The sequence below is a fragment of the Panicum virgatum genome, chromosome 6K (assembly GCF_016808335.1).
Source record: "Panicum virgatum strain AP13 chromosome 6K, P.virgatum_v5, whole genome shotgun sequence".
NCBI classification, from domain to species: Eukaryota; Viridiplantae; Streptophyta; class Magnoliopsida; order Poales; family Poaceae; genus Panicum; species Panicum virgatum.
In genome coordinates this window covers 47,631,630-47,644,642 of record NC_053141.1, presented here as the reverse complement: position 1 = coordinate 47,644,642, position 13,013 = coordinate 47,631,630, and the positions used below count along the sequence as shown (strand labels likewise).

General features: G+C 51.1%; 2 protein-coding genes across 2 annotated transcripts; one reads left to right on the top strand and one right to left on the bottom strand.

Annotated features, from left to right (window-relative positions):
• Positions 1-5,072: 5,072 nt before the first annotated feature.
• Positions 5,073-8,351, bottom strand: LOC120713828 (cytochrome c1-2, heme protein, mitochondrial-like). The gene is made up of 8 exons (XM_039999806.1): positions 8,237-8,351; positions 7,528-7,595; positions 7,047-7,249; positions 6,473-6,752; positions 6,325-6,396; positions 5,709-5,825; positions 5,555-5,620; positions 5,073-5,451 (listed from the first exon to the last, which is right to left on the bottom strand). The coding sequence occupies exons 2-8, from the start codon at positions 7,585-7,587 to the stop codon at positions 5,335-5,337; spliced, it is 915 nt and encodes a 304-aa protein (XP_039855740.1). The 5' UTR covers positions 7,588-7,595; positions 8,237-8,351; the 3' UTR covers positions 5,073-5,334.
• Positions 8,352-8,619: 268 nt separating this feature from the next.
• LOC120713827 (manganese-dependent ADP-ribose/CDP-alcohol diphosphatase-like) lies at positions 8,620-9,930 on the top strand. The gene has a single exon (XM_039999805.1). The coding sequence runs from the start codon at positions 8,668-8,670 to the stop codon at positions 9,712-9,714; it is 1,047 nt and encodes a 348-aa protein (XP_039855739.1). The 5' UTR covers positions 8,620-8,667; the 3' UTR covers positions 9,715-9,930.
• The last annotated feature ends 3,083 nt before the right edge of the window (positions 9,931-13,013 follow it).

Sequence of the window (13,013 nt, the reverse complement as noted above, 5' to 3'; positions counted from 1 at the left end):
AGCAAGATACCGTGGCAGGTGAACCATTGCATATCGCCGATCAGCCAGGTAAAACTAGTTTCCAAGTAATACAAGTTTATAGCCAGTAAGAGCAACTAAGCCACCACGTTCAGAGATGGGAAAAAATTTAAATTGTAGAAATTTGTCTGAGCAAATTAACTAGTAAAAGTGAGGCAACTGATGGATAAATCTTGACACGAAATCTCATGCCATGATAAGAACAATAGAGTTTGCGCTGATTTCATGATAACAACGATGAAGCTCAGCTTGAATATATATAAAAGTCAAAATACAGCACCAAATGCCCAAGACAATGATAAAATAGTATTTTTTTTGTTTACTGCATTTTACGCTATTTTAAAGGCATTAACTATCAATTTGTATGGCATATTTAGAAAAAAATATTCTCATGTGGTTGCACCTAAACTAGTGACCCTAAACCTAAAAAAAGTTATGGCAGGACACAATTTAGATAATGCTTTGTCCTTGAAAAAAGAAATAAAAAACATGATCCAACAAAAACTTATATACAATGATTAACTCGATAGGTATCATTTCATGAATCTCTTACAGTAGCACATATATCTGGAGAAAAAAATGGACACATCTCCCACTTGACAATGATATTGCTTCAGTTTTACTATACCAGTTGTACGTGGATGTTGTTTCACAGTGGTAAAAGTTAAATCGACATTATGTCAATATAGGACATTCACTTCCTTGCCTATTGCTCATACTGGTTGTACTTGCCTATTGCCTATTGTTCATTACATAATACTAGATGCATTGTCGTGATTCTTTCCTTACTTTCATGTGCATCAAAGAGGTGATGGAATGAAGTTTTATATTAATTGCCTGACCAAGTGACAAATTCGGTGTTTGATTTACCTAACTCAGTAGCATGACTTAGATCCTATACACGGATCTGTTGGAACAAATGACCAAGTATTGGTGTCCCATCTTATATGCAATGTTGAAAGTAGCAATGCATACTTATGAGAAACTTCTAGAAGATTAGAGAGTATGCATGAATCATAGTTGCCATATTTAATGGTGAAATGTGGAATACTATAGAAATTATATATTTGTAGGGTTGGATAAGCATGAGAAAAATTCTAGAGTTAGATATTTTGTAAAAAAATGCATAGAAGATTGACACATGACAAAACCATGAGCCATGGAGTCCTATAAATAGGGGTGCTCCCCTCCCATCTTGCCATACATAAGAGGTCTCAAGTAGAAAATGAAAATGTTGTCATGTAATGTATTAGTGCCATAGTAGGGTAGGCACATAAAGAGTGTGAGAATCTTGTTTTATACTAAGTTATGATGAATAAAGAGTTGAGGTCCCATATAGAGTTGGTCTAGTGTCTAGTGAAGTTCTTCTTGAGTTCACAGAAGAAGTCATATCACACTGTTTTGGTACCGCTTCTCAGAAGTCGGTGTTGGTGTTAAGGATTGTTCAGTCTTATCTGATCAAATTATTCATTGCTCCACGTACTGCAAGGCAATGCAACTATATGGACTCTCACAAATATTTATAGACCTTGTCGGGGGTTACAAGAGAGAGTTTTATTAAGTGGCTAAACGAGAGACTTCAAACTGTATATGTCATTGAGAGGGCTGCAATGAACATGGTGAACATCCATGACATTTATATCAAGGAGATCATCATATCATGAGCAATCTGAAGTTATTCCTTTTAAGTGTAAAAAATTCATTTGGAGAAATATGCAAGAAGACCCCCTACTAGAGCAATCAGATTGGTGTTTCACTTGTGCAAGTGAGCATGCTCCGTTACGGGGGTTATAGTGGGTGTCGATGAAGCGGGTGGAGCCGGAGAGTCGAATGAATGGTCGAGGTTGGGCACGATCCGACCGAGGAGAGCGACGACGACGAAGCTGACCGAGGCGAGAGGTGGCAAGCGGGTGCTAGCTCTTGGTGGTGTCTGTCTCGTGGTCGGTGCGGGGTTAGTAAGGGACACGACAACCGTTTGCCCTAGCCCGGTGGCACTCCAGCCGCCGCGGCCATATCGGCTCTTTGGGTTTTTTTGGGAGGGTTTGCGGGGAGGGCTTTGTTGGTGGGAAAGAAGAAAGAGCGGAGAAGAGTAATCGTGGTAAGGGGCTTTGGAGGATAGTTGTCCACTTCAGGCGTACTTGTCTTTAAAGAGAGGTGCTAACACTCGGACGTCCGATACGAGCGCTAGCGCCAGACGCTCTTGCTACCATTTGATTAGCAGGGGGTAGATTAGCTATAGTTTGGTGAATTAAAAAGTTCTACCGCAACATCGTGCGATGTTTCAAGCAACATCCTCACGTATGCATCCCATGACAACCGATAAATTCCCACTGCAACATCAAACTAATGTTTCAAGCAACATCATGAGCATCAGTTCATTGCAACACAAGGAAGATACATTTGCAATAAGAGAAAAACATCATCTCGAACAATAAAAGTAATGTTCAGAACACCCAACACATGCGCTAAAAAGACCTCTTGCAGCCACAACATCGCATCATTTTCACAAGTGACAACATCAAATAAAAATAACTTTGATCGAATCACCCATGGCAACATCACAAACCAACTATTGTAACATCGCAAACTTTTGATTGCAAAAATCTCAATGTCGACAAAAAAACAACTTAGGATTGCAACATCATGAAAATGCCAAGTGCAACATGAGCGAATGACGTATGAAATATCTCATTGATTAAGAAAATCTAAATCACTGTTGCAACATCAGAGAATCGCAACTGCAACTCCACAAAATTATGGTTGAAACATCACAAAGTTGGTGAAACATAGCAAATTTATGGTTGAAACATGACAAACTATTGCAACATCGCAGAATCACAACTGCAACTTCACAATATCACGATTGAAACATCACAATTCATCACCGAGAACGTAGAGAAGGTCGCGACGAGCGGGAGGCGCGGTTGGGGGCGAGATCGACGACGGTGCTGGCGTGTAGCACCTATAGGTGGCAGCGAACTTGGTTCGGGGAGCGTCGCAACACTGCCTCCGAGCTTGTCGGAGCACCGCCGCGCGCAGCCCTCCCGGCAGCTTGGCAGAGCAACGCTGCCGTCTCGCTGCGACATCCCAGCCTGGGCGGACCACCTCTCCCCACATGCCCACAGCACTCCACCTCTCTCGTGCGGATCCAGGCGGCGGCGCTCGATTCCACATATCAGCGAAGCGATGGCGCGGCGGGTGACGATCTCATTCCTCGTCAATGCAAAATCCACAATACGGCAGAGGCAGAGCGTCCCTCTCCGAGCGACCAGTGGCGAAGCCAGCCCAGAAAATGACCTAGGGCGGACTTTTACGATAAAATTTTTGCACGACCAGAGCGAGACGCCGAGACTTGCTGCCCGGCTGCAGGCGCCCGCGCCGGCGGCGCACGAGATCTGCTGTCGCCACCGACAGGCGCCGAGATGGGGCTGCTGAACGGACGGGCGTGGAGTGGCGTCGCGCAACGGCATCGACACGCCAGCGTGAGCGCCTGAGCGGGACTGCGGGGGGGGGGGGGGGAGGGGTAGATGGTGAACTGCCGAAATTGGCAGCGGCATCTGGTGGCAAGATGCAGTGCTAGGCTGGGGCGCTAGGTTGAACTACTTAAGAGGCCGCAGCCCACTCGACCTCGCATTCGGGGGCGCCGCCGCACCGCCATGAGCCCCTGCCGGAGTTGAGAACGGGGATATTGTCAGCACCCACGAACCAGAGAAAGCATCTCCTACTATGGGCCGCCGCACCAGGAAGCCTAGTGTCTGTCTTGGCGCGAATGGGTTCGCTAGATGTGCCTGCGCGCACGTATCAGGCCAAGCCCATGTAAACGCAAGAGAGGCGCTAGTTAAATACTGAGTGCGTGCGAGGAGGAATGGTATCGAACAACTTGTTTGAACTCTTACTCCTTTCTCAAGTAATCTATTCTGCGGAAGCCAATTTCCTGTTCTCTTATGTTCTTCCTATGTTTTTCAGATCCATTCTTCTTCTCTTTTTATGCTACCTCTACTGTTAACAAATATACTCTGGACTTCACTTAGAGGGACCTAGGGCGGCCGCCCTGGCTCGCCCTAGTGGTGGCTCCGCCACTGCGAGCGACGCTCGACCTCCTTGCCTGCGCGGGCACCTAATCTCTTCTACTTGGCGGCCTGGTGCTCCCCATGGCTACTGCCCAGTGCTCCCCCGCCATGGCCACCCGGAGCTACCCCGTCACGCCGCCGCCTAGAGCTCCTCCTCCGCCGGTGGCCCCGTCGCACGCGCCTGTGCCAGCCAGCCTGCCTCGCCGATGCGCCCCGGGCTCGCGTGAACTGTAGGCGGTGTCAGTGATTTTTCCCTAGTGAAAAGGATAAGATACCGTAGGAGGAAAGGGATAAGGCCGCGTTTAGTTCGCGAAAAGTTGGTGAAAAGTCACTGTAGCATGTTTTGTTGTTACTTGACAAATAATGTCCAATCATGAACTAATTAGACTTAAAAGATTCATCTCGTGCTAATCAGTTAGACTGTGTAATTAGTTATTTTTTTAACTACATTTAATACTTCATGTATGTGTCGAAAGATTCAATGTGACGGGTACTTAGGAAAATTTTTGGAAACTAAACGGGGCCTAAGGTGAGAGGAAGAGGGCACGTCACCTTTTGGAGGGAAGGACGGGCGTCCGGACGACCAAACCATAGCATTATCCTTTTTAAAAATCTAGCTGAAGTTCTTTCTCCCTTTTTTTTGTGAAGTTCTTTCTCCTGTTGTGTTGGATTTTTGCGTTGTTCTCTTTACCTTCAAACTTGCCAGATTCGTTTTTTTAAGGAAAACATTCCCAGGTTGTGTTTTTTGAAAAAGCACTCCGGATTGTGTCACAGACACAAATTTTGCCACATGGCCATTTCAAAGGGATAACAGTGCAAACTCTACAAATGGACAAGCACATAGTTCAAACAGAGATCACAACCGGAGTTCTTGACATTCCCCCTTGCTCACAAGCTCATGTTCGATGCAACACGAACACACACATCCATCCATGCAACAAGGAATAAGCAAAGGCGAAACATGACAGCAAGTGAAACAAACAGTTTGATGTTTCATGGCATAAGAATTTATCAACTCCCGTCAGATGTAAGTCAGAAGATTGCTGATAACATTTAGGCATTGACAAACAAAAAAAAACCGTGAAACGAAATGCTCCCTTGGAGAGAATGCTTTTGCAGCAGAGTAAATAAAGAAAACAAAATAAATTCTAGGCATGGTCCCCTAGCCCCCAGTGGCAAAATTGTACATCACAAATCCATTATTTTGAATGCTCCCTCTTGAAATAAAAAAAGGAAAAAGTAGTCCTCAGTTGACAACATCCAGGACCAGCTTGCGCGACTTCAAGACCGACCACCTCATGCGCCGGTAGTAGGCAGCTTGGAGAAGCGCTAGTGACAGTAGGAAGATCCACTTCACTCCCATCTATAATCAATTTTGAGTGGGTTGTGATCAGGACATGGATTATGGCAAATTGAAAAGCAGCAAAGAAATCTGCAGTCAAGTGATTAAGCCACGTGGTTGTTACCAGCTTTCTCTCTTCCATCTCAGGCTCAGCTGCCCACGAAAGGAATGATACGACATCCTTACCCATCTGTCCTCGAAATAGCAAAATAATCAAACTTCAGCCCTAGCCCCAATACTCAAACCTGATCGGATGAACAATTACAGTAATAGTTTACCTGGGCTTCAGTTGCAGGAGTACCATCCTCATACTCAACAGCTCCATCATTAAGCATCTTGGGCATGGCTATGGCACCACCAGGGAAGTAGGGATTGTAATGCAGACCCTCACGAATCTAGGTTGCATAACAACAAATGTTATTATTGATACTTATAATAAAATATTAAAAGAAAAACGCTAGAATGCAAAAGAGTATGAAATATCCATCCTTTGATAGACAAAAAGAAGAAATATTTGTCAATACATGAGGGGAACTGTGTTCAACTGTATTTCCAGAATCAAGGAATTATCCAGGGTAAACATACAGATAAAATTAGTGATCTTCAACTGATCAAAGCTTATTCACTAACAAATGCAAATTGAACAGAAAAGATTAATCACTCAAAAGGTTATAAATCTGCAGTACAGTGCTTCCAACATCCAACACCAGCATTCTAAGTTTCTAACAGAGAAAACAGTGCATGAATCAGGAGGCAGTATGGTGCAGTAATTTGAAATGTATCATGTGATACAAGGAGGTTACTCTTGGTTATTTATAAACAACGATAATGGATAACACATCACAAAGCCGTAAAGCACAAAAGATTGAAAAAATACATAAACCAGGAAAATACCTGAACTCCAGCAGGTGGCTCACGATAACCAGTAAGGAGAGCAAAAACATAGTTCTGACCATTGTGCCTCGCCTGAATTAAAGCATTCAGTAAGCCATAAGGCATGAAAGATCACACCAATCAATGCAAGACCATTAGCTGCAATTACCTTTGTGATAAGACTGAGGTCCGGAGGGTATGCACCACCGTTTGCAAATCTGGCTGCTTGCTCATTTGCATAGGGCTGTGGGAAGCGGTCACTCAGTTTACCAGGGCGGGTGAACATTTCACCCTCATCATTAGGACCATCAACTACCTCAATCTCAGCAGCCATTGCCTTTGTTTCCTCTTCAGTATAGGCTACCCCAACCAAATCACGGTACGAAATCAAGGACATGGAGTGACAAGAGGCACAAACTTGTGTGTAAACTTGGTGTCCACGCCGAATTCTGCACAAAACATTTTTTTCCTGTAGGTTAGAGAAGCATACAAGAAAACTAGGTACAGACAGTTCAACAAGAACTTGTCCTGGAAACAATAAAACTACTAAATTACTTAATTGTTTATTGTTAAATTATAGTAAAACATGTCATTTGCGAATTATATACCCCAGTACGCAAAAAGGTTTGTTAATTTCTGTGCAATGGTCCGTATTCCATGATAAAATTTACATGACCTAGTGAACATCAAGCCATTCCAATGAAAGAAAGCTTCATGAAAAGGTGAGGATATGATTGACTTACGATGCATGATCATAAGAGCTCATGATGCCAGCATGTGGCCAGGGGTAATCTGGGGCTGCCAAGCCATGCTCAGCTTCATCTGCAGATGCTATTGTAGCAAAACTCAAAAGACCGGAGGCACCAACTCCAAGAAGAGCCAATGCTCTCAGTCCAGCAGAGGACTCTTCATGCTTTCCCCGAAACGAAGAAAGCAGCGATGAACCCTATAAAACATGGTAACGATCTTAGAGACAGAAATCATGGGTCGTGGCCCATAGGACAAATAGAACTCGTCTACCAAACTCATAAGTCATAAGTAATTTAATCAACTCCAAAACTAACAATCTTTATTGGAAAAGGAGGGAACCAGCAAACCTAGGATAAGTACTCAAAGCCCAGTTAACTAAAAAGAAAAGGACTATACTTGATAACTAAGTAGATTGGATATGGAGTCATTTGAAGAGATTGGCACAGAAACGAAGAGTTCACCAATAATACTTACAGATGACTGGTTCTGGAGAGTTCTCCTCAGAAGCTGGTTAATGCCCCTTGCGGCAGCCATTCAGATATCTGTAAAATCCAGCATCAATTATTTAGTTTTCGAGTTACAGTGGGGCTTTGGCACAACAATAAGCATGAGTGCCAGAAAGAAAATATGCAGACTCGTTATTGGCAGAACAATAACCATCCCACTGACGCTAATCGATCATTCTAGTGAATTCGAGCGGAATAAAACCACACTGTAAGCACGAAATCAGGAGGTATTCCCGCTAATTTTGTCAGTGAAACACCCAAATCCGCAACGAGCTAGATGGCTAGATTTGCATTTCAGGGATCAGAGACAACATATAAATGGTTCCACGGAAAAGACTAGTAACCTAGCGCCTCCCAACAGGCAGCAACAAAAGGACACAGAAACCGACTCAAGTCGGAACGGATGGATCTCCAGTCCGCTGCAGTCCAGAGGCGACGAGGACGCCTACAGAGGAGGACGCGAGGTGAAGCTCCGGGTGCCTACGCCACCGCAATCGATCGGATTCGCACAGATCTATACGCTCGATTCCCACTGCCCCCAAGGGGCCGAGACCCAACCCTGGGGCCGTCCGCGAGTACCGGAGACCAGAAGCAGATCACCAGATCGGGGATCCCCGGACGCACGGAAGGGGACGAACGCGCAGGAAACAACGAGAGCAGGGGTCCCGAGCACTCACCTACAGTGGCGCAGCGCGGGCGGAGGCGCGGGCTCCGGCGAGCGGCGGCGCGGGGTGGGAATGGGCGAGGGGCGGGGCGGGGGGGATGCGATGGGCTTTGTGCCGCGATGCGAGACCCGGCGGGCGGGTGGTACCGATCTCTCTGGGCGTCTCACTGACACGTGGGTCCGCCTTGCGCCGCGGCTTCCGGACGGGCCCTTCCTCGAGGCCCAAGATGCAATAGGCCCAAAGAAGAAATAGATCATCTTCTTCAGATTTGCTCGAGCGGATTATCAACGGGGGACTTAATCCCAGCCGTCGATTGTGCCAGCTATCCCTCCCCTGCCGTCGATTGTGCCAGCTGTGCCTCCCTTGCCGCGGCCTCCGTCCACACAAAATCGAGCGATGCCCAAGATAGTTTTGCGCCTCCCCATCCATCACATCCTTGTCTGATGAGGACGTCGTGCTCCGCCCGCTCCATCAGCAGCGGCCGCCGGCTCATGCTGGCGCGGGCGAACGCCGGCCGGCCTTCGACGGAGCCGCTCTTCTCCTTCGGCGTCATCACGGACGTGCAGTACGCCGACATCCCGGACGGCCGGTCCTTCCTCGGCGTGCCGCGCTACTACCGCCACAGCCTCGCCGTCCTCCGCCGGGCGGTCCGCAGCTGGAACGCCCACGGGGGCGTCCGGTTCTGCGTCAACTTCGGCGACATCGTCGACGGCTTCTGCCCCCGGGACCGGTCGCTGGCGGCGGTGCGCGCCGTGGTGCGCGAGTTCGACGCCTTCCGCGGCGGCCCGGCGTACCACATGCTCGGCAACCACTGCCTGTACAACCTGCCCCGGGACGAGCTCGTGTCGGAGCTGCGGATGCCGGCGCTGCCGGGGCGCGCCTACTACGACTTCTCGCCGTGGCCCGGGTACCGGTTCGTGGTGCTGGACGCCTACGACTTCAGCACCGTGGGGCGGCCGCGGGGCGACCCGGTGGCGGCGGCGGCGCGGCGCTTCCTGGAGGCGCGGAACCCGAACCGCGAAAAGAACAGCCCGGCCGGGCTGGAGGGCGCGGCCCGGCGGTTCGTCATGTTCAACGGCGGCGTGGGCGCCGCGCAGCTGCGGTGGCTGGACGCCGTCCTCCGCGGCGCGGCGGCGCTGGGGGAGAAGGCCGTCGTGTGCAGCCACCTGCCGGTGCACCCGGCCGCGGCGTCGCCCACGGGGCTCATGTGGAACTACGAGGACGTGGCGGCCGTGGTGCGGCGGCACGAGGGGTGCGTCGTGGCGTGCCTCGCCGGGCACGACCACAGGGGCGGCTACGCCGTGGACGACCAAGGCGTGCACCACCGCACGCTGGAGGCGGCGCTCGAGTGCCCGCCGGGCACCGACGCCTTCGGCCGCGTCGAGGTGTACCCCGACCGCCTCCGCCTCGTCGGCTCCGACAGAATGGCCAGCACGGAGATGCCGCTCAACTCCAGCTCCAGTGATGATGAGTGCCACCTGATAGGGTGATCTATCTATCTATACCTGCACTGCACTGCATCAACCAGACAGACGACCAATGTACACATCCACTGCAATGATGAAAATGATGAGCAACTCGTGCAATTGGCAGTACTGATTGAACGAACACTGTTATGTACCACTTTAATGTTCTAGTAACTCATCTTTCACACCTCCTGAAATTCAGATGCTTGAACAATCCAGTCAGTCAGTACGTCTGGACAAGATGCAAGTTTGTTCCGAAAACTGTCCATCACGCGCTTGATGATGCCCGTCGTCGTGCTTTCCTCTGTACTGGGGAGGAAAAGTGACATGGTTCAAAATGTCTCCTTGCTTGCCATGAACACCAGACCAAACCTCCTGCTCAGAAACATCTGCAAATTAAACCTGAAGAAGCCTACTGCGATGCGAGCAGTGCCTGCAAAACTCCCTGCCTGCCATGAACACCAGACCAAACCTCCTGCTCAGAAACATCTGCAAATTAAACCTGAAGAAGCCTACTGCGATGCGAGCAGTGCCTGCAAATCTCCCTGCCCTGCTGCGAGGAAAACATGGAACTATCTGGGTGTGGGAGCTCACAAGTCACAACGGTAGGTAGCAGCAGCTCGATCTTCCAGCGGCAACAGCAGGACGCGGCTTTCAACCTTCAGCAACTGTTCAGAGCATCAGGTCAGGCTCCCGGCGGCGACGGTGCTGCGGTCCCTCCGACGGTTGTCCGACGACTGTCGACGAGGCCACCGTCACGGCGGCACGTTGCCATACAAAAGACGCCTGCGCTCGCTCCATCATATCGCCGGAGCTTGCGCCGGCGCCGCCGCGCGTGGGCTCCCGTTCTCGTCGCTGGGATGGACCAAGGGAGGGGAGGGGGGAAAATAAATAGGGTTAATTAGATTTGTGCCATTATAATTTTTCTGTTTTTGAAATACACCATTACTATTCAAGAAACTATGCCACTGTCATTATAACTCTGCACATGTTTGAGATATGCCATTGTATACGTCTAGAGACGATTTGGGCCCGGTGTCAGACGTACGGCGGGTACTGTATATTCGTATGGATATGATTATCCCTTCCTCTTCTCTCTCTCTCACTGACATAAGGGGCCCAGTCCTCAGCGCTTCGCCCCTCCCCTTCTACCTCCGCCAGCGGCCGGCGCGCACGCGAACCAGCGGGGCGGGGCTGCGGCGGCCGGTGTGCTGCGGGCACGCGGGCGGAGCGCCGCGGGGGCGGAGGCTGCTTGGGCGTGCGGGCGGAGCGCTGCCGCCACGGGGCAGCCGGCGCGCGGCGGGCACGCGACCCAGCGGGCGGGGCTGCGGCGGCCGGTGTGCTGCGGGCGCGCGGGCGGAGCGCCGCGGGGGCGGAGGCTGCTTGGGCGTGCGGGCGGAGCGCGGTCGCCACGGGGCAGCCGCGCGCGCGGGTCTTCCCTCCCCCTCGAGCTCCGCCGCCCCTGCTCGAGCTTCACCGCCCCCTTCTCTCCAATCGGCGGTGCTGGGAGCTCCATGCGCAGCGGAGGTAGAAGGGGAGGGGTGGCGCCTCCGCCATGGCCCCGCGCAGGCCTGGCGCTGGCGAGGGGGTGGGAGGGGCGGCGCTGGAGCGGGAGAGCTGGCGAGCGGCGCTGGCCCTTGCCTCTGCCGCCACCCGCCGCCGCCCGCTAGCCGACCTGCCTCGCGAGCGGCAGGCACGACGCCCTGGCGTCCGTGTCGCATTCCGACGACACCACCATGTCCATGGGGCAGGGCGGCCGTCGCCGAGGAAGAACACAGCCGGCTCGCCGCCGCCGACACGGGCACGCGTGCGTGCGGGGTGAAGGCGAGCCAAGGCCCCGTCGGCGTGGCCCCGAAGCTCGACAAGTGGCCCTCCCCAGCTTCCCTTGCCCTTGGCCCGTGCTCGCGCCACGCGCCCCGCCGTCGCCGTCGTTGCCGCAAGAAACTGCTTGCGTCGCCGTCGCCGTGAGCCCGCGGAAGCCGCTGCTGGCAGAGGCTCTTCGTACCAGCGTGGGGCGGGAGGGCAGGTGGAGCAGGATCTCGTCGGGGATCTCGCGAGCCAGCTCCTCACCTTTCCCGTCGCCGCCGTCGACTCCGCCTTGCCGCCGGCCCCGACCATGGGCGAGCACGAATGGATGCGACAGTGGTCAGAGGAGCACCCTCTTCTATCCATTTAGGTGGGGTGGGGCAAATCGTCCATACGAAAATACCGTAGGGGTGGGGGACGTCTCTATACACTGCAACTGGGCCCAACCCAGTGTCTAGCGTATGCAGTGGCATATTTCCAATATTCGATGAATTATAATGGCATCGGCGTAGTTCCTTGAGAAGTAGTGGTGTGGTTCAAAAACGAAAAAATTATACTGGCTCGATACCAATTAACCCAAATAAATAAACTGATGTAAATACTAGACAGTTTCCGAATTATCTGAGCCGCACAGTCCTGTTTGGACGGACGGGATGGGCCCGGGGCTGCACGGTATTCAAAACACCGTCCACCCCGTCCGGTCGGCAATTGAGATACCGTCCAGCCCCAGGGCCGCTCTCGCCGGCGCACCGCCGCGTTTCGGGCTTCGGCCGTCCACTCTGCCTCCCTGAGAGCTTGCCGCCGCTGCAGCATGGGTCCACCACGGTCTCCGCTCCCTGGGCGCGGCGGACCTGAGGCACAGCCCCAGCGGCGTTCGTTCGATTCGCGCTCAAAGCTTGTTCATATCGACACAACGCGCAGATGCCATTCGCTCTCGATTCTTGGCTCTCCGAGGAAGAAGACGGCAGCTTTCATCTTCAGTCTCCGATCCAATCAATGCGCAGCACTGACACGCGCGTAAACAGCGAAGCGAGTCTTCTGTAACCACCGATCGTCCATTCGTCCTCCTTCCCTGCAGGCGGCGCGAGGTCGGCGCCGGAGGACGATCCTGTCTCCTGCCGTTTGATGCTAGCTCTTTTAGGCCACTCCTAATGGGGAGTTTTATAGAAATTTTATACATATTAATTAACATGCCATGTAGGATTATACGATGACATAGCATAAAATTTAAGAAGCCAGTTTCATCTAGATGAAACTCTCTCTACACGAATAACAACACTCGATGAGTCTAAAAATTAAATGCAACATAGATCATATGAAACTACAACATAAAACTATGCATTGGGAAAGGTGGTTTCAACTATTGTTTCATAGTCTTCTTGCTTATGTGGCTATTTTGGAAACATCAACATGAAACCTTCCACTGGAATTAGCCTTAAGCACAGCATTTGTTTTCCCTCTTCCTTTTTGTCAGCAAGATTTTGCCTGTTGGGGTGATTCGTTTCTTGGTGAAGTGA